Genomic DNA, 21,332 nt, shown 5'->3' with positions numbered 1-21,332 from the left:
AACTTTTTATACTTTTAGCTGTCCTGAAAACCCATCTCAGCAGCACTGTGTGACATTAAAGATTCACACAGAGGCTCACTTTTTCTCCCTTTGGTGTTTCTGAGAGGTTCTGAGTAATCATAGCACATATGGTTCCACCCACAAGTCATTACAAAAAGTATAAAAGTGCTTGAGGTTTTTTCAGCTCCAATTCCCCTTTATTATGCCAATATGCTATTTGTGTCACACGGAGAGGAAGAGCAGAGGAAAACCAATTGAAAATCACATATGCTGTGAATTCAGTTACACACACTGATATATGTTTGCTTTCTTGTCTCTGACAGTGCACGTGGTACCACTCCACCATCACTCAATTTGTTAAAGGACACAGCAGAAAATCTGACAAACGCACAGATTTGTCTGATGACATATTTGTGTGTGCATACTGCCTCCTTGTGGAAAAGTTGCTTGTTGTTTTTTCAGGCAAACCCGTGATGGAGACCCTTTTCACATAAGACATTTTGACATGTCACAGAAATAAAAGCACAGGTGTTAATAATTAAGTGATGATGGCTGCTTTGCTTTTAGCAGCTTTGATTTCAGGGACCTGGAGTTGTGCACGCTGGCTCACTGTCACTCTCACTGGGACACTTGAATATAACACTTTCTGCTATGACAAGTCAAAATGCCTGATGAGAAAAGGTGTATAGTCTGTTGCTGCATCTCAGTAACAAATAGGTAACCACAGCATCTGATAAAGAACTATTGCAACTTGTCGCACTGTTTCTTTTTAATATCATGTCGTCATTAAAGATTAAAAAGTGCATCTTATGTAGATAGTGTGGTCTTTTGCAGATGTAGTACACTTCAAGTGTTGCTAAATGTATTTTTTTATGTTTTAAAATCTACAGTTTTAACTTTAAGCTTATAAATATATAAAAGCTTTAAGCACAGATTATCAGGCTGGTCTGTGACTGTCGTAACTGAAAGGATACAACCTCTGAGCCTATTATGATCAAAGCGATGCTGATAGTTACGCTGGGCGCTCACTGCAAAAAGAGCTAGATAACAGAATGCTTTCTGATGCAAATGCTCCCTCAATCTGACTCAAAAGAAAAAAAATCTGTCACAGGGAGAGCATCTTAATCACTTGAGTAGGTCAACATAAAAGCATCAATCATAAAAATTAAAGTGACAGGGAGGCTTGGTACATAATTTGTGCTTTATTGACAAAAAGAGATTGTACAGTTTCTACTGTTGATTGCAAGAGCAGTGTTGATCAATCACTTTTATGCAGGACACCTCCCCTCATATTCTAGCTAATATGACTGAACGGCACAGTGCAAATTGCATTATCCATCTAACCACTGTGTACCTTTATTAATGGACAAGCAGCTGAAAATAACCGGCAGAAGGCGACAATAGAATGAAAACAAGTATGTGGATTCATGTGCCAGTTATGGCATTTCAATCGAAGGCATGACACAGCAACAGAGAAAAATGTGTGGCTATGATGAAAAGGAAATGGACATGAGTGACAAAAAACAATGTGCTCTGTTCTTTTTTGTGATTTTTGCACGTGTGAAAATCATGCCACAAAGCGTGCAAAATTTCTGATGAAGAGATACCAGTCAACCAAACCGTACTCTGATAGGAATAACTAAAAAATTAAATGTTCTGTGCGAGCATGAGAACATGTTGTATTCTGCCACAATGAAGATCATAAATCATTGATAGAGACTTCACCGAAGTCATAAAACAAAGAGGGCCAGCCCCAGGATTTCTGCATAGCAAAATCTGGGCAGTAGAAGTAGAAGAGGTACCGAAGACAAGAAAAATATTAACTAATGAACAAGGAAAAAGTATTCCCCCAAACATAATATTAGTACATTCTCACCTTAATATTCAGCATCTGTCTTCATATAAATGGCTTAAGCAAATGAACAGACCCCTGACCTGAAGAGTCACCCTCCTTGAAATAATGTTTGTTGTGCAGCTTCATTTCCTTTAATTCAACATGTTACAGGGATTTTACATCCCTTATATAATGCAAATTCAAAATGAAGAGGCTTTTTTTTTTTTTGCAAAGGTGCCCCAGGAAATAAAGGTGATTGTAAAACAGTTTTTAAAACAGACTTTGTATATACCAAACAATGAATATTTAGTCTTTGTATATTTAAATCAATTTACCCAATGTTGTTGTTTTTTAATTACATAAGATCTAGACAAACAGACCACTTTAACATGAGCGGTGGACATTTCTTGGAATGACTGCATATATATGTATCAACCTAGATTGCTGCTTTGTTTGCATACTTTCATCTTTACAGTACAAAAGTATGCATGACACAACAAGTGCTTTGAAAAGCAAATGATTTGTGTGTCAATTAATATTCTTGGCTAACTGCTGAGAGAGAGAATCTATTATTAATTTTATGGGTAAATAATTAACTGTTATAGTTGAGCATTATATTATATTCTAAGGTCTTACAATTTTAAAGTGAGTATTAAACAAATTAAGACGGTATGCAAGAGGAAAAACAGAAACGGACCATAAGGCTGAAACACTCTGAAAAAAGACAAATATAAGACCCCTTAAAAGCCAAAATTTAAAACCCAAGACGTCATTGAGAAAAAAAAAAGACTAATAACATTAAAATAAAATTAAAAAATAAGAATAACAGATAAAGTAAAAATCTCTCTATGCAGACAACAGAAAGGTCCTGAACAAAATTCTATTCCAAAGACATAATGCTCTCCAGTTGGCCTGTAAAGCAAGAGAAAGCATCAATCAGGTTCCATGACAAAGCACAGCATGTCCACAATGCGACTGGCCAGGCAGGAGGCCAACTGGCTCTGTGGAGGTCTGGACATATTGCTCTTCTGAGCGTGGATTAGAAAATGTAGTCTCGGGTGATCTTGAGGGACGGCATGGCCTCATTGACGTTTTGGTCCAGGCGGTGATACTCCACAGTGTTGCGGGAACAAAGACCATCCTTCCAGCGCCGGCTTTGAGCCAGGAGGAAGATCTGAGAGCAGAGAAAAAAAAATGCAGATAGAAATCAAAGTTATGTGATAGAAGTACAAGTGCTGATCAAGTAAAACTAGTTCATGGTTATTTAAGGCTTGCAAAAAAAGCTTAAAGAATACATAATCCGAATTCTTACTTTAGCTGTATGTATATATATATATATATATATGACAACTGATTTGACAGAGAGAGAACTTGTTCCTCTGAAAAAGATGGTGTTGTGCTACATATGATCTTATGTTCTACAATAAGTGGCATTTTTAATTTCAAAGAAAAGAAAGCAGTACTGTGGTTGATCAGCAGAGGATATCTTTTTTTCTAAGTAAAAATCCAAGATCCAAGATTCATACTTTTAGCTAAAGCTAAAACATTACAAAAAAATGGAAAATGAAAACACAACAAAATATCAGCCCTGAGCAAAAAAGATGTCTGTTACATCATCATGCTTGCCCCAGCTGTCATCATGCCAACACTCACCTTCCTCTTGTTGTGATAGGTGATGTAAACAATAGCCACCAGGAAAGCCAGGATGACCAGATGAAAGAAGAAGTGGGAGTCCTCATCTTCTGTGTTATAGCTGTCTGCTCCCTTGAAACGGGTCACCTCCATCCCGTCTGGCTGCAGCCGGCTCCCTGTGCGGCCTTTGACATCATTGTTGTCTTCATATACACCATCAAGGCTGTCGTCGCCATCTGGGTAGGTACCGTCTTCGTCATCACCGTCGTCTTCATCGCCATCATCTGAGTAATTTTCCCCATCAATATGAGGTACTGGTCCTGTCTCAGTTGTCTGCAGCAGTTCTGGATCAGCGTCCTGGTCTGTGAAGGGATTCACAGCATTGGGGGTTTTGGATTCAAAGACGGGTGGTTCTACTTCTCCTTCTTCTGTCGGTTTGGCTGGTTCATGGGGTTTCACGGAGGTGGTGGGATGTGGATGAGTAGCTGTGGTGGTGTCTGGAGCAGCTGGTCCATCTGTTGCTGCAACTTTGGCTGGTTGTCCATCTGTTTTTGCAGCCCCATTGCTGACAGCTCCTTGCTGTTCAGTAGAGGCATCAGAGGCATCAAAAACATCAGCTGGATCATGCACTTTAGATGTTTTCAGTACAAGGGCTGTTGTGCCGTTGTCTTTAGGAGCCTCTGCTTCTGCTGGTGTGGAGTCATTACCAGCAGATGTTGATGGGTTCTTTGGATCGGTTACAGCCACTGAAGTTTGTTGAGAGGGGGTAGGATCCGTGTCAACTGTCTTCTTGTTCACCGTGGTCAAAGTAAGATTTGCAGAAGTGTTTCCACCCTGATTCTCTTGGCTTGGTGCTGATGAGAGGGAATAATGTGGGACAATATATGTTACATCAGATAATTAAGGTTCATAAAATATTCCTCAAAACAGTTGAAAAATATCAACTTAATGCATTTGCCGGAGGGGTTCTTTAACAACTACTTTCTAATACCTGCAAATAATGCATTGAATCCAAAATCAATCCGAGTTTTCAGTTTCAAACCAAATTCACTTTCAAGTGACATACTGTCACTACAGTGACTACATCACTCTGAGTAAATTTAGGGATCGACAGAAAGTTGATGTTAGAACTGGACGGAGTTCATACTCTTGCAACATATAAATGTCATACAACCACACCCTGTGACCACACCAGCATCTATGGCTGTGGAAATGAGGTTGTACTTCTGCTCAGAGACTGCCATCTAAAAGTGACGAGGTAGTTAACGCTCCAGCTGCCACAGAAAAGCCTCACAATAGATATTTGTACTAAACAGCAACTTGTTTGTGTTTTATTGTGTCAAAACATGCAAACTTGCCCTCATTCCATGACCACTGCTGACAATGAGTGATTGTTTTGAGACAACTTCCCTCTTTTAAAACAAAAAGTGATGTGTTATTGCATTATTGCACATCATAAAAATTGTCAGCCCACTTTATGATTTGGTTTTATTTACTTTGCTGAACACATTTCATAACTCTCAATTAGATTGGCAGATCTTTTAACAGAGGGCTTGTATATACATGTTTAAGCTTATCAAGTCGCAGTGTAACAAACATAGCATTTCAGTTTCATTAAAAAAAAAAAGAAGTACTTGGATTTCCAAGAATCTCTACAGTTTAACTGCATCTTTAAATGAGATCTGAGCTGAGTCTCATGCATCTGGCCAGCCTTTTCCGAATCAATGACACCATTTAACCAACAAGTGTCAACATTATTTCATCATGTGGGACTTAGAGGCGTTGCTTAGGAAGGGACGGGAGGAGAACACTTGGGACTAGAAGCACAGGGTAGGACGTCCCCATGAGAAGAAAGGGACTATTCATACGCATGGGCCACGGCCAGCATAAATAATCACTGAACAGGAGATCTTTGTGGCAGAGACCAGTATAGACTTGGCTGTATGAAACAGCAAGTAGGAAAGTCAGCCTTTAAGACTAAGCAGCTGGGACACACTTAATTAAAAATACAAATATTTAAATTTCTTTATGATATTTCCTTAAATCACACATCTCATCAACAAGAAATGGATGATCCTCCTCTACTTTTATTAGTTTCACTCTTTTGGCTAGTTTTATTCAGATTAAAGCCATACGATACATGACTGATGCCGAGACTGAATGTAGCCATTTGCAATAGGCAGTAAATTAAGACTGGCTGGCTGAACATTGTGTCAACAGCAGCTACACAGCTGTCATAAGCTGTTTGTATTCCACGCTAAATAAATATTAAGCAGGTATGTGGATGATCAAGTTCAACTTCATCCTCCCTTTGCATAAGCATTTGTTTTGTTCCTATCACTGCCAAACCCCATCCATGCATAGTTTCAGGACAGCACATTAATGAAATGTCCAGGTCTGATTCCATGAAGCAATTCCAAACATTAGAGGTCATGTCACTTTAAATGCTTCAAAAGAGGATGAAATGTAAATTCAATAAATGTTGCAATCCGATGCTGATTTGATTCCAGGCTATAAGGAGATATTGTAGGGAATAGCTCCATTAGTAATGGCAGATCACAAGACTTGTGTGACAAATGCCAATGCATGACTTGCCTCTCACATATATAAAATTGATGTGGATAAATATTTCATGTCAGTGATTTTTTGGGGGGAAAATAGTCCACACATGGAATATTTATTTTCCTAACAACCGTCTATGTCTTCATTTATATGTATCAGTGCATCTCTAATGACAATACATGTAGAGATAACATGTTAGAACAAGTATGATAAAGAGTCGATAATGAAAAAGAAATAGGGCAGGACTTGATTTTCCCAGCAAACACAATGCTGTAACCTGACAGTCACTCAAATAAGTAGTAGCAGTAAACATGACAAAGGATCTCCCTTTAGAATAATAGTGTGAGTGTGCAGGTAAAGACATCAACACCACTGACCTTATTACAACGGAGGTAAGCCAATGAATTACACCTAGTCAAAATCCATTAATGCGACAGAGCCAGCCATTGAGAGCATTTGCAGACCCTTTTCTGTGGTCATTGGTGATAACCTTCAAAGGGTTTTTCTTTAATAAGCTATGGCACTACTGGACTGACAGGGGGTTAATTACCGGCTCAGATATATGACAAGGACATCTGGATCCATTCATTTTACCTGACCACCACAAATCAGCGTTGCTTTAGAGTCCCCGCGGGGCATCGCAAAGTATACTCTTTAACTACTATGCCTTTTTCACAGGGGGTATCATATAACAGACATTAAAGTGAACTAGTCGAACTAAACTTTACATAATCCAATATGGGGTTTAGCCTGGCTGTAAGGTTGTCGTCAAACAACTTTAATGAGAACATGACCTTCTGCTTGTTTCGTTTCCTTGTTTGCTGGCAAGGTTTTGCTGGTTGAGAGATATCTGTTATGATCCCACTGCGTTGAAGTTATTTAAAACATTATTGAGACCAAGTCGGGAAAGTTCATACAAATTCTCAATTTAATAACTCGATTAATAACATCGTGTCAGGTTTCACGTTAACGTCATTTCAACTGACGATACGGACGGATACATTTCAAAACGGTTCAGAGTCGTCACACATTAAACTCTTTATATTTGGAAAATCACTTTAACTGTATCGTAGTACTTTCATAAGGACTCTGGTTTAAAAAAATATATATTTTAAGACTTTTCCGGGACATAAAGACAGCCTGTCACCGTCCATTCTCACCTGACACCGTTGCTATGGTTGCTAGCATTACGTACTAGCCTACTAGCTACAGTAACGTACGATCCTGACACTGGCTAGCTAACTAGCAGTGCTGTTAAAAAACGCTCATCGTTTAGGTACTTCACACACGTCTTACCTGCCGTCGTGGTACTATTAATCGGTAACGGTAAAGACAGGCAGCCGCCGGCTAACAGCTGGAGGGCAATAACCAGAGAAAGAGCACAAAAATGTATCCTGCTTCGCCCCATCTTTCTGCACGTCGCCATGTTGATTCGTGAGTAACTGAAGAGGCGTGGTTTCGCATTTCGCATCCAGGATGTGTGAGAAACGGAAAAGTAAGTGGAAATGCCTACTGCAATCTCCAAAAAACTAGATAAAGCTTTATTCAGATTTTTTTTTTGGTGGAACAAATCCCATTATTTAAGGAAAGATATATTATGTAACATAAGAAGTGGTGGTGGTCTTGATGTATTAACTTTTGAAACATTAAATAATACTTTCAAAACTAAATGGTTAACTAATTTGATTATTGAGAAAGACAATATATGGAATAAGATTGAAAAATGACCTGTTAAATTAGCCAACTTTCATAAACAAGCGCTTCTGGCCTAGGAAATAGTATACAAGCATAATTTCTCGCCAACTAGATAATACATTTGGAATAACAAGAATATTCAATACAAAAATAAATCATTATACTATAAGAAATGGGTTGAGAACGGTATTGTTTAAGGTAAACAACTTCTTTCTGTAACCCCCTGGCAAATAATGTATATATTGTAAATTGTTATTGTGAATTTAAAAAAAAAGTAAGTGATTTTTAAAAAAAAACTTTATTAAAGCAACATGGTGCAATACAAGACAATACACCAACAAAACGCCGTCAGGGGGTTTCAACAATACAGAGGCAAGCTTTCATACAAAAACATTGTAAAGTGTACATAAATTCAACGTTTTTATAGCTTTCATTTTGGTAGATTTCTTAATCAACTTAATATATTGTTTGGTTTCATTTTCAAAGACAAGAAAGAGAGGCTTTGATTAACGTAACGACATTTATGGATATGCCATTTGGCTAACTGTATCATGGGATTGATGATATAGTATTGTTTTTCTTTTGCAAAAGGAAAGTCAGTGAAACCAAACAGTATATGTTCAAAGCACGGGGACAAATGAGGTTCAATCGAAAAATAAATCAGGTTACAAATATATTCCCATAATTTAGTTGAGAAAGGGCAAGACCAAAATAAATGAAAAACATCTTCAGGGTGTCCTTCACAGAAAGAGCAGTTTAAGTCAAAGTAAATGAATGAGTGTGAGTCAGTCATGATAAATCACTGCATGAGGATCTGTTGTAACTATTGTCAATTCCTTATAACGTTGTGCCACCCTCCAAATACATGGTATAGGTTACGGGACTGGGCAAACCATGATAATGAAGTTTATGTAATTGTTTTGGTGACAGTGTCTTTGTTCCTCATTGTTTGGGGTCCACATAAATAGCCTTACAATGACCTTATATATACCTACATTATATAGAAAAGCACTAAGGTGGTAGCTCTTATATTTATCACAAATCCAAACTGAGATGGACACATTGTCAAAGTGGTTTAGGACAGCTCACCATCCCTACACTGGGGATCAGTGGTCAGGTCATAAAGAGGGTGGAGGCAAATACCTCAGCACTACAACTGACACACCACAAACTTACTTTCAAACCGAACAGTGAAATCACCTCAAAATGTCACTAACATTTCTTCTTTCCGAGGAAACTCCGCAAACTCCAGGCCCACTAGTCCACCTGCTAGCTTCTTACAGGTGCTTCATCAAATCCGTCATCACAGTATACCAGCCTGGTTGGTGCTTTGAGCAGCATCCACCTCAATCATCTATCTGAACCATCCTTAGGCTGTAGATAGAGATTACTCCCAGTCAAGACCAAGTGGGCCATGTTGAGCTTGGTTCCTACTTCCTTTAGTTATATTGGATGCTTTACCTTGTGTATTATTTATTCATGGCAGTTAGTGCTTAACCCCACTGGTGGATATCTTGAACTATTTTAAGATTTTCTTGCATGCAGTCTGCTTTTTGTTAGTTATTTGTGCAGTTGTGTCTGCACTATAACCACTGTACAATATTTCTATGATTGAATTTATATGTGCAATTTTCTATGGTCCATATCCAACTGCTGACTCTGTCAACACTGACGTTGTATATAGTGTTAATAAGTTTTTAATGAATCTTTGTCATAATTGTTAATACTTTTATTTCTACTCGTTTATACTGTAAATTGTTACTACTTTAGATTGTTTTACTGGTTTATTTGCCAATATATCTTATCTTTCTAGTTTATACTGCTGTTAACTTATTGTTGTTTTGCTATCCACTTTGCTGCTGTAATTCTTGAAATTTCCCCATTGTGGCATTAATGAAGGAAGTCCTAAACAAATTAAGTTTCTTTAAGTATTTTGAATTTTAATTAAATATGTGGCAGGCTATGCATAAACAAATTGATATTAATTTTGTTTGCCAAGAAGTCACTTACAAAGTTATCCTACTTTGATTTCACATATGTGTGGGGTAAATAAGCCTTTCAGAGGCATAGCACTTAAAAATAGTGTACTATTATATGGAGCAAAGGATTTACAGACAAGCTGGAAAAATAAAAAAATAAAACAAAATAATTAGTAACAATCTGCATTTTCACAGAATTTAAAATATATGCAAGTGGAAATTAGTCTTCACATAATGCAGGTCATTGTGTGACAAAAGGCAAATACAACCAAACTGGCTCAAGACGTTCTTTATTTAATTCAGGGAATGACAATACTGTCAAATACACTAAGCATGATTCCCATAACCAGTTGTGGAAGACTACCATTTCCTGTCCACTGTATTCATGAATTTCATCCTCCCTCAAAGACGTACTGCAACTCTTATCCAGAGAAGTGTAACTGTGTGCATGAAAGATTTCCCTTCCTCTGCTCAACCAGGAAGAAGTGACAGTTCTTTACCTTTGTAAGACTTCATAGGTGGATTAAACTATGCAAGACTGTCAATAAAATAATATTCTTTTTACTATATGTAACAAAAGACATGTTTCACACCAAATGCACAGACACAATAAACAAGTGAGACGAAAACACAGAAAGTCCACATTGGGGTAGTGTCTCTTCGAGCTAATAACAGCTGCTTACATCAGGGACAACTAACCCTTCCCATTGTATAATATATCAAGACAGACATTAGAGCTCTCCGGTGCAGAAGTGTGAAAACTAATGTTATTTCACCACTACAACTTTTGAGAGAGGAGTGCTTCATGGTGCTATGCAACAGCACCATCTGGAGGTGTAACTACAACTGCACGCTAACTGTCCTTTCCCTTTGATCTGCTTTGGAAAGCACAGAGACACACAAATTAAAGCGTTGTGTATGAATGTAGTGAAACGACAAAGAGTGAGGTCAACATGACTGTACTCAACGCTACTTTTCCCTTGCAAGCTCCACAATTCAAGATATAACTTTCTGTTAAAGGTTGCAGTTTTGTTCTGAACTCAGCTCTTTATTTTCAAAATATAATGTTCCCTTGAAGTGGTCCTTTAAAAGTGGTAGATCGTTGCAAGAACGATTTGACCTTTAGGTTGTCTTGCCTCCAGCTGTAGCATGTCTTGGGGACACAGAGGTTTTGTGAGGGCTAGCTAATCAATAAAGGATTTGGATTTTTTTTTTTGGTGGGGAATGTGTGTGTGCTAGGAGGACTGGATTGGCATCTGCCTGATCCCCCTATGCCTGGAACTCGAGGCCGAGACCAAGCTTGTGGCCACCAGCGTTGATGTTCTTGCCATCAAGGAGAGCAGAGAGTGTCAGCTTGATGCCTGCACAAACACAGAAACAAACATCAGGATACACCATGCACAGAAAAGGCCATTTAGATGAGTATAGTACATGTTCTTTCTCAATCAGGTTACTTACTGAACTATTCCAAATAACAAAAAATACTCCATTATTATACTAAAATATTGTGGTTTTGTGATCAGTGTTTTGCTACAATTAAACACTTGACCCCCAAGTTATATACAGACTGCACTCACCTGGCTTCAGCGTCTGAGTGTAGCCCAGGCCTACGAGGCTGGAGTTGTTCACCTTTGCCTGTATGGGAAACACAGATGAAAATCAGACAAAGAATAAATATTACGTACAGATAAATGAATCATGCCAGTATTGGGTAATTTATTGCCTGCTCAAGCAAAATATTAACAAGATTAGATTGTAATTCTTAAGTGCCACCACTAAAACAGTCTCATAACCATGTGTCATGTTAGACATGTTAATTACATGTTAATGATAGCTGTCAGAAAATACATAAAAGTTAACTAACCAACAACCTTTCACTCTAATTAGCTCTGCTGCAAGTACGATTTAAGGAGAATTGTGATTGATATTATCCTGGGCCAGCTCAAAAAAGTGACAATGTCATCTTACAACACATGTTACACCACTACTACAAGTCTACTTTAGGTTTTCCACTACTCACAGAGAAGGATGCATCAGGATCAATCTGATACTTTGCAGCGATGCCAAAGCGGGTGTTGCTGTTTCCAGCAGTCCAGGCCAGGTTGACGGCTGTCTCCAGCTGGTCATTCACCTTCTGGTAGATGGAACCACCAAACTCAGTGCCATCATTTCTGAGGAAACAAAAAAAGAAAAATTACAATTGGGATATATGTACTGTATATATGCATCTCCCTGCATGTAATATGTTCCCCTCATAGGGATCAAATAAAGTTTTGTATTTTGTCAATACCTTACTTGGTGTCGACAACGTACTTTGCATGTCTGATAAGTGACAGTGCACCCTCAGGTGGGCACACTATCACTCATGTAAATCCTACATTATACTTTGTCTGACCTCACATAACTATTTCATCTGTGGAGTGAAACAGACAGGCTTGGCCAGGGGCACAGCAGGAAACAAGACTAACACTGTGCCCTGTCCTTCCCTCTCTCACACTGTCTGACACTACTTCTCTCTGCCTTTTAACTGAGGCTCTTGATGCCTGCCAACCACTCACTACGCCTCACTTGCAATATAGTAAATCCCATCACCTGAGTGTAAAAATAACTGCCAGGCACCTGGGTGCTCGGCAGACAGCCAAATGGGCAACAAGTTAGTCAGTCAGACAAGGACAAGAAATTAAACTTCTGTTCAATGAAGGTCAGTCGTCTGGACATCACTTACAGCTACAACTGTTAGCCTGAGAGTTATGTTCAAGTACAGCAGAACGAAAACTCTAACCTAAAATCAGAATGTATTAAGCATAGTTAGTTGAGTATTAATCTAAAAAAAAACATGCATGGACAATGAATTGAGGTTGTGTCTAAGTGCTTATTAAGGTTCAAGCATCAGGACCGTTTACATTCACTCTCTATGCAACCATAAATTTAAAGGAGCATGAACTGCACCAAATTCACAGCAGTGTAATCATTGTATGCCATGACAATTCATGATGTAACTGCATTGATTAAACAGTACTTCAGAAATGCACTGTGTGTGATACAATGCAAGGATCCTTTCTAGCATGCTAATGACCATTGGATGCTTTATGTAGTCTTACACATTCGTATGGAGTTGGAATTCGTCCGTCTTGAATCCAACCGCAAAATTGCTTTGGGTGATCCTGTTCCTGCCAGCCTCGAAGGTCATCTGGTAGCCGGCCAGCCAGCCCTCGTAGCCCACCACTGCGGCGCCGTGGATGGCTGTACCATTGATGTCATAGTTAACATCGCAGCCAAGGTTGATGTGGTCACACTTGTAGCCCGTCTTGACTTTGCCGCTCTTCTTGCTGCAGGAATGTCCAGGAGAGAGAACAGGTTGTTAATGTCACAGACCAAGGTTGCCAAGAACAAGAGACAGCTCACTGCTATGACAATGAAAACTTCAGTTCATCACAGCTATGGACTACAACCATTTACACACATGCTTACATGTGACAAAAGTATCTAAAACAATTGCTCTTCTTGTCATGCCCTTTCTCCATCTACCCAAATTTAACAGCAGGGTTCCTTCTTGACTTCAGCCAGCACCATCACAGACACTGCTGCAGTGACCTTAGCATGACAAGTCAATTAATTTAGAAAGCTAACGAAGTTGGCAGTTTTGCAACTGCTGTACCTCACTGGTACACTGGTGAATTAAACGAACACATGTTCTGTCACTGTATGTTAGCTAAATATTGTTTCCATCTACTCTGGTTTCACCTTGTAGCTCTAAGGTACTAATAATAATTTGCTTCAAAGAAGCTTACATGGCTGCTTGTTAAAATGTATTTATTCATTGTGCTAGCTTAATAACAAAAAGCACATCTCTTTATTGACATCAGCCTCTGCTGGCATCTTTCCCTCATGTATAACTAGCAGACGTCACCCAGCTCACATGGCAAAAAGTAAAAAAGAATCCAGAAAAAAAACAAAATGATGCCGTTTGACAGTTAGCAACAAAAACGTTATTATATCAGCTGCTGACTCAACCTGGGATTAAATTCCTGTCTCTGGCTTAAGTTCTATTTTGCAGGGAATTTTATAAACTAATTTGATGTAGCTCTAAAAGCCCATTATTGAGCTGTTCTTACCCAGTGTTTGGCGAGAAGGAGGAATCAAACGTCAGCTTCAGCCCCTTAGCCAACTGTGGAATAGGTAACAAAGATATAACAAAAATAAATAAATGTTCAGTTTATTTAACTTTTGCATTATTTGTTAAGCAGGTGAAACTACAGTACAATTTACAACTAGGCAACTGGCACCCACTGCTTGAGTGACAGATCTTATTAATTGCGAAAGGAATGGAATGTTACAGCCAATAGCGACCAAAATCACATGTTTATGCACATTATAGTTAAGCTTGGTCCCCACACTCTGTCACCAACCTGGTCTTCAAGAGTGATCTCGGTCCCCAGGGTGTTGTCGGTGTTCCACTTCTCTGTGAAGGTGAGTCCATGCTCCGCCCACTTGTACTTGGTCTCCAGAGATCCAGCGACCTTGCTGGTCTCAGTGTTGGCAGAGCCTGTGCTGGTGAACTCCTGCAGATGATAGTATTGGTGTCAGAGTCATGCAGACAGGTTAACCAGATACATTGCAATGTTAAAATCATTATATTGATGTCTTTTAAATTAAGTCGACATAGGGTTTCAAATAGTCATGTAGTCCTGTAGACCTTTCACCAACTTTCTGCATTCAACATTATGGAACAGAAACTTGATCCCAAATCGTTAGAGTGCATTTAAAGGTCAAGAAATCTATTTGTCTTAAACCTTAATTAAACCAAGAAATGCAGTATTGTTTTGGCAAACTCCATTTGAAACAAAATAATTGTAAGTCAGGTAGCAGATGCCAAGGTGTCCTGGCAATGATTAGGAGATCAGATAACCAGCCACTCAATGATCAGCAGGAGCCTCTTAAGCTATGATAGGACGGCTGCTGTCTGCAGTGGCAGCTCTGATAATCTGATAATGACTGGCGACGACTTACCAGTCCATTCTCAGACTTTGTTTTCAAGTCCAGCTTGATGACACCGAAGCCTGGAACAGACAATATTGAATAAAATATCAAGATGATGTCTGGATGACAATACAGATATAACATTCAATATAACCACTCAGAAACATTTCATTATTTAAGTTGAACCGGCTTCTTAAGACCCACGAACCGGACTGCCAATATTATTAGTCCTAACCATGCAAAATTCTATTCTACACTAACCCTATTATTACACATTTAAAGAACCTCTTTTATATATTTTAAAAACGTGTTAAAATCAGGACATTGACATGTGTCTGTGAAATAGCCATTCATCAGCCTCCAGAGTGCATTTAAAGTTATTTATATCCCACTGACTGAACGTGTGTATTGATTTGATGTAGATTCTGTGAGGCCATTAGTGCTGTCAGTTATGAATAATAGCTAAAAGGCTGGTTAAACAGATCCTGGCTCAAGGCTATAGTCCCATTCATGGCCCAGCCGTCAATTGATTCACCCAGAGATCTTCATGTTTATGTATTTTCTGGCCTTGTACGATTCCTCACTCGTCCCAACTTCTACCTTACTAAACCTTCGACTAATTCAGCCATTCTTGTCCACACTCATTCACAGCAGTGTTTCAGTTAAGGTATATATGAATCAGTCTGCTGCAACAACCACAGAACTCCCTAGATATTAACTGGCCATCACTCAGTAACCTTTGGAGCACAGCTGCATCTATATACAAAACACAACCCACATCAACTCTAACTGCTGGCTCTGTACTACTCATCAACATGTGTTCAGCTAGTGGTAAGCTATAAACAGTCCAGTCGTAACGGGTTTGAATTATTTGCCTTCATTTGGCATTGCAGCCAGTAAACATTATGCAGAGGCTGGATTTATACAATGCCCGAGAGGAAGTGTTGCATCAGATCTTGCAAGAAATCTCTTTGATTACTTCACAGCACAATATTGGAAGAAGGTTTTGTTGTAAAAGTGTAAGGAGTGACAAATCATTAAACGTTTCTTCCATTTGCAGAGGGTATTTAATTTATTTTTTAGAAATACCATTCTACCACCGCTATCCAACACAATGAAGCAAACGAGAAAACATTGAAATAAAGATGCTATTCATATTATGAAGATACCATTTTTTTAAGCATACAGCTGATTTCTGCCTTCTGAAAATATATATTTTTATTACTATACATCATTATTATAGGCTACAAAGTAAACCCTCTTTCCTCCATATAATACTGCTGTAAATGTTGATGAAACATTGAGTATGGGGGGCTGTTTTGCACTTACCGTATCCCTTGGTAAAAACATCCCTGGCAGACTTTCCAAGGTCAACGTAGGTGGGAGGTACAGCCATCATCTGCAAGAAAAAGTTGATGATCAAGGCTGTGATGGAATAAAAGAAGAAGCAGAAAACAAAAAGATACAACAGTCTCTTTGGGAAAATGACATGATCCCCGCTGCCCTCTCTGTGTGTTACAGCTTACAGTCACACAGCAGAGGGAAAGACACAGTAACCACTGTAGCACAACTGCAGGCTGACAGATTGGATGTGAAGTGCTGCTGAAAGAGGAAGGTGGGAGCAAGTGGAGGTCACTGATGGATAGGAAAGGTACAAATGTGATGAAGTTATCAGCTTACATGAGCTACACACACACACACACTCACAGGAAAATGTGATTCTCACACTTACACACACATTTGTTCAAACTTGCATTCGTCTGAGGACTGAGCTTGCATGCAGGTGTCACATTTTGACATTAGCTGTCAATTTCCATTGTAGGTGTTTTAAATACAACATCAAATGCTTTGCAAATACATTGTCAAGACATTCACCAATTCCTTCCCGTGTCCACTCTGTTTCACACCACTTTACAATTACCGGAAATGAATCTAAATTAATAATTTTGTCTTTTCTGAATTGAATTTTATGTTTCAAAGTGGAAGAAGCAAACTTTAGAAAGAACAATGAGGGATACAGTCTGAAACACAAAGCAGGCTATTGCCAACCCTCTGGACTGGGAGCAGTTTGTATGAACCTCTTTGTCCTTCATTTACCCACACAGTCTATTGTGCAAGACGTGTCTATTTCATCATTATGTATTATAGATAGATGTAGGTTCCATTCTTCAACAGCACAACAGTTATCAAGGTGCAGTTGTTACGCAGGCCTTTTGATAACATACATGTTCATATTGATAGTAGATAGAACAGGAATTTGAACAGTTTGCAAGGAGAATAGAAATTTTAGGGCTAACAATTTCTCAATTAACATTTCATATATCCCAAGATCTACAACTATTCCACAGTATTGCCATATCTGTTTCTGAAAGATAAAACATGGTTTGTCATTACAACGGAACAATTCAGCAATGTGTCAAAATGGCATTTGTACTCAATAGCATTGGACAAAGGAACACATGCATTTTCAATTAAAATACACAAATTAATGAAGGGTTGCTTTACCCTAAAATGTCAGCCTGCTTGTTATCATTATCATCATAATAATATGCCAATTATTTTCTTTGAGCCTGTTCAAACCAGTTTGTTGGCACCCTCACCAGTTCTTAACAACTCCACCCTTTTGCTCCAAGTGAAATATGACTAACACATTTAATGCTTTACATCCCTGTGCATGTTTGGGCCCCCAGACGTTTCTCTGCAACCCACCACTTCTTCCTCAAATGTTGGACCCCTAAATAACAGTGCAACATCAGCTTGGTCACAACAAATGTCCATGTCCACCTCTAGCCCTTCCTGGGCAGCCCTCTCTCATTATGGATTTGCTGTGGCCAGAAAGACCCACGTGGACAGTAAGTGGACTAAAGTCAGGCATCTGCAGTGCAGTTAACACATGCACAAATGGCATTCCCACTAAGCCATTCATGCTGTGCTAACACACGTAGAGTCTGCCAACACACCCAACTGCGCCTGTGTGGTTTTATTGCTTTCACACATGGTTACAGGCAGGAAATGTCAGAGGCTATAGAGGGCATAGGACTAGGACAAACCTGTATATACGATAGCCTGCAAAGTCTTGTCACTGAAGTGTACTGAGCTAAACTACTTATATCAGGCTGAATAAGGCTACAACTTTACAAAACAGAGCATCATTCCCAGAGCATGATGAGGACAACTCGTTAAGTGTTACACTTGACCGAGCATCTAAGTAAGGATCCATCACTGCCCTCAGTACCACCTTAGTTGAAGTCTAATTCGGGGAAATTCAGCTGTGAGACAGACATACAGTTGATTTAAAAGTATTCTATCTCTAGAGTGAATACAGCAGTGGCCACTTGACCCAGACAAATAGGCTATGAAGGCACTGAAGGCAACATCTTCCTGCCCTCGCCTGCTAACACATTAGCATTAGCTAGCTACCAAGGTGGACAGCGGGCAAGTGTCCCCAGTAAGTAACGTTATGGCAGGTTGACAGACAGGGAGCCCGCAGAGTTTCAAGGTGGTAAACCCGTAAGCTAGCTAAGCTTCTTTATTTCTAGCTACCTGGATAACTGCTGACCACTGACAAATGACCGCACCGCAAGACATTAGCCTCCAAGCTAACAGTAGTCTGCTTCTAGAAACAGGCCTAGCATCTCTGCTGCACGTCGAGCTGCATCCGACTCCGGCTAGAAGTCAGTGGATGAGACGCACAGCCCCGGGGTCCGGAGGTCGGAATCCACCGGCTGGTAGCAGTGACAAAGCCGTGCAGCAGAGTAAACGTCAGCTGTGTTGCATTTAAAGATTTGATACATAACGTACCTCTGTGTGTTCCTGTCGTGGCCGAGAAGGGGCTTGTCAACTGCACAAAGGGAGGAGAGAAGAGGGAGGTGGTGCGGCGTCACGTACGTTACAAGTCACGCAAGCAGCAGAGGCCGCTTGTCATCGTCAAAGATACAACATTCATTCAAACAGCAAGATGGTTCACGCCCATTCCAGCCTGAGTGTCATCTGCGGGGAGTAGGTACGGAGGTATCTCACTCGCAAGCCTTGTAATTTGTGCGGTGTTCTTCTTGTCTTGTCGTGGTGTGAAACAATGTCGCACGTTTGGTGAAGTAGTTGTACTTTATTCCAGTATTTACGTTTAACCCTCTAGAGTCCATGAAAGCACAGGCACATTACTTCTTCATGACGTGAAGACATGAAAATGAAGCAACGTGGAGCCTTGCCATCAGTTTCCCTCTAAAGTTCTGGCTTGAAACTCCATACCAGATTTTTTTAAATTATATTCGGCCAAGTGAAACCGGGGATAATGTCAAATATATTTAGCCTAGTATAAAAATATAGAACTAGATATTATCCTCATTTTACCTGTTATATGTAATATTTGCAACCTGTATTCATATTTGCAACATTTCAAATGCTGTGTATTGATTTATAATTTTCAAGATCAGATTGTATGTTTCTTTTGGGTTCAAGTAAGTCAAAATTAAAAAATAATAATCAGGAAATATATGAGAGGTAACGCTGAAAAAACTGATACCAACATGGAATGGTAAAGATTTTTTTAACAGATTTTTAAAGGACATAATAGCCCAAGATTTCAGAGGGTTAATACTTACTATAGGCCTATTACGAGATTATTAGCTCAGAATTCTGAGGAAAAACTTTCGGGGGGTTATTATGATGATATAAGTATCTAGGCTATTTATTCATATAAACAAACAGTCCCCTTAGAAATGTTTTCCCAGGATTCTGAGATAATTATTTAATTAGACTAGCCTACTTAAAAGGAAAACAGGGCGATCATTTGTTTTCTATGAAAACTTTTCTTTTCTTTCCCAAACGAGGTAAATACATTTATTCCGTATTATCCTCTTTAGTAGCCTACTTCATTTTCGAAGAAAACCTTTTTGTATTTTTTTACTCACTACATTTGATAGCTAGTTACTTTGCAGGATACTATTTCTCATACAAAATATATCACTTTGTAAAATATAATTTATTGTGGGGATATCCAGTTAAAGATCATGTTAATGCTTAATGGTAATCTAATAATATTATAAATGAAATGGGTCATTCTGCATAATTTATTCAACAACGTAGGCTGCATTAGATACCATAACGTAATATTGTATTTCACAAGGTGGTATTAGTTTCGTATTCACTTAAAGATCTGATATTTTCCTCCACTGTAATAATACTAAGCACAACCAATTGAATTGGCCGACATTTCTACTTTTGACCCAAAAAATAACCTATAGTACTAAATCCCCCGTTCATCATTTGCCTTACGTTACTACAGCCAAAAACGGAAATACCATAGCGTGAATTCTCTCGTTTAGCACCATTCTCTCTGTTATCGGCTGTTCACCTTGACGCAGGCGCAGTTTACTCCGGGCAGCAGCACGCAACTCCTCCCGCAGCATCCCCGAATAAAAGTCCCGTTAACAGCTGACTGCAGATCAGCTTTCTGCACCTTCACCGCAAACCTCCGCACATCGTGCTGTTATCACAAACTGTCCCGGGACAGAAGAGATATCTGAGCAACTGTAATGTTACATCACATCTGAGCAGCACAGAAGGACAGGATGAGCTCATAATTGACCTCTACTGTTACATGATGAAAGTCATTCGCAACCAGCGACTGTACAAAGCTTTATCAACTATTTGTTGCTATTGTCCATCGCTTTTATTCATTTTTTAATATAACATCACAATCATCAAAAAAAAAAAGCTGAGGGCTGATTAAATGAGGAATGTGATTCAAATTGTTTTTTTTAAATAATATATTTTTTACTAAAATACAGTTTTAATTAAAGTATTTTGATTTGTGCTACGTTTCAGAGGCAAATAATGTAGCTATATTTTACCCAACTACGTCATTCAAGTTCATTTACAGGTTCATATTTTACATGAGACATTAGAATATTTGATTATTATTTTAACTTATACAAAGCAGTTTCACCTCCACCGGCTGCAACATGAAAATACTACTACTACTACTAATAATAATAATAATAATAATAATAATAATAATAATAATAATAATAATAATAATAATAATAATAATAATATGTAATATACAGAGAATGGGTCATTTAGCTGTAATGACTCATTTTTACTTTTGATACTTTAAGTACATTTTGTAACTTTAGTATTTAAAATCAAAGCTTATACTTGCATAAGTGTTTTTAAACCGTAGTATTGCTTTTGGTTAAGATAAGATCAGAATATTTATTACACCACAGTCTGATTTATATTTAATATTAATGTTAAAACTGCATCACAATTATGTCAAGAATTACCCTTGTAAAGCTCTTTAGATAAAAAAAAAATGGCTTTGTTTATATTTGTTTGTTAATAAATTGAATGTACACATTCTCACACAGGAATAGTTGTGGACATTTATTTGTTAAAAGACATAAAGTAAGTGATCATCATAACCAGTGAACTAAACCAGAATTACATTCATATATATTAATAATTACATTCTATTCCCTGCTATTTTACAATATATTACAATTCTTAAACACATATGAGATTATAAAAGCAGATGAGTCTTAGATATAAAAGTGGGTAAAGCAACTTTGTCTTTACCCAGTTGTTTTGCAGTTTTGTCTGATTTTGTGTGCAGGATTTCGCAGAAACAGCAGTGTGGTTGATTTAAG

The 21,332-nt window shown here is 38.5% G+C and overlaps 2 protein-coding genes across 2 annotated transcripts; both read right to left on the bottom strand.

Moving 5' to 3' along the window:
• Positions 1-1,187: 1,187 nt before the first annotated feature.
• On the bottom strand, positions 1,188-7,488 carry c15h5orf15 (chromosome 15 C5orf15 homolog). Its single transcript, XM_059351223.1, has 3 exons — positions 7,325-7,488; positions 3,488-4,320; positions 1,188-3,008 (listed from the first exon to the last, which is right to left on the bottom strand). The coding sequence occupies exons 1-3, from the start codon at positions 7,452-7,454 to the stop codon at positions 2,874-2,876; spliced, it is 1,098 nt and encodes a 365-aa protein (XP_059207206.1). The 5' UTR covers positions 7,455-7,488; the 3' UTR covers positions 1,188-2,873.
• A 2,487-nt stretch (positions 7,489-9,975) lies between these two features.
• On the bottom strand, positions 9,976-18,551 carry vdac1 (voltage-dependent anion channel 1). The gene is made up of 9 exons (XM_059351224.1): positions 18,484-18,551; positions 16,012-16,081; positions 14,713-14,762; positions 14,112-14,264; positions 13,818-13,870; positions 12,804-13,031; positions 11,723-11,873; positions 11,280-11,337; positions 9,976-11,063 (listed from the first exon to the last, which is right to left on the bottom strand). Exons 2-9 carry the CDS (start codon positions 16,079-16,081, stop codon positions 10,972-10,974), a joined length of 855 nt encoding a protein of 284 aa, XP_059207207.1. The 5' UTR covers positions 18,484-18,551; the 3' UTR covers positions 9,976-10,971.
• Between the last annotated feature and the right edge of the window lie 2,781 nt (positions 18,552-21,332).

This window comes from Centropristis striata, chromosome 15, assembly GCF_030273125.1.
Source record: "Centropristis striata isolate RG_2023a ecotype Rhode Island chromosome 15, C.striata_1.0, whole genome shotgun sequence".
NCBI classification, from domain to species: domain Eukaryota; kingdom Metazoa; phylum Chordata; class Actinopteri; order Perciformes; family Serranidae; genus Centropristis; species Centropristis striata.
The sequence above is the reverse complement of the archived record's forward strand: the minus strand, read 5'-3'. Positions and strand labels throughout refer to the sequence as shown.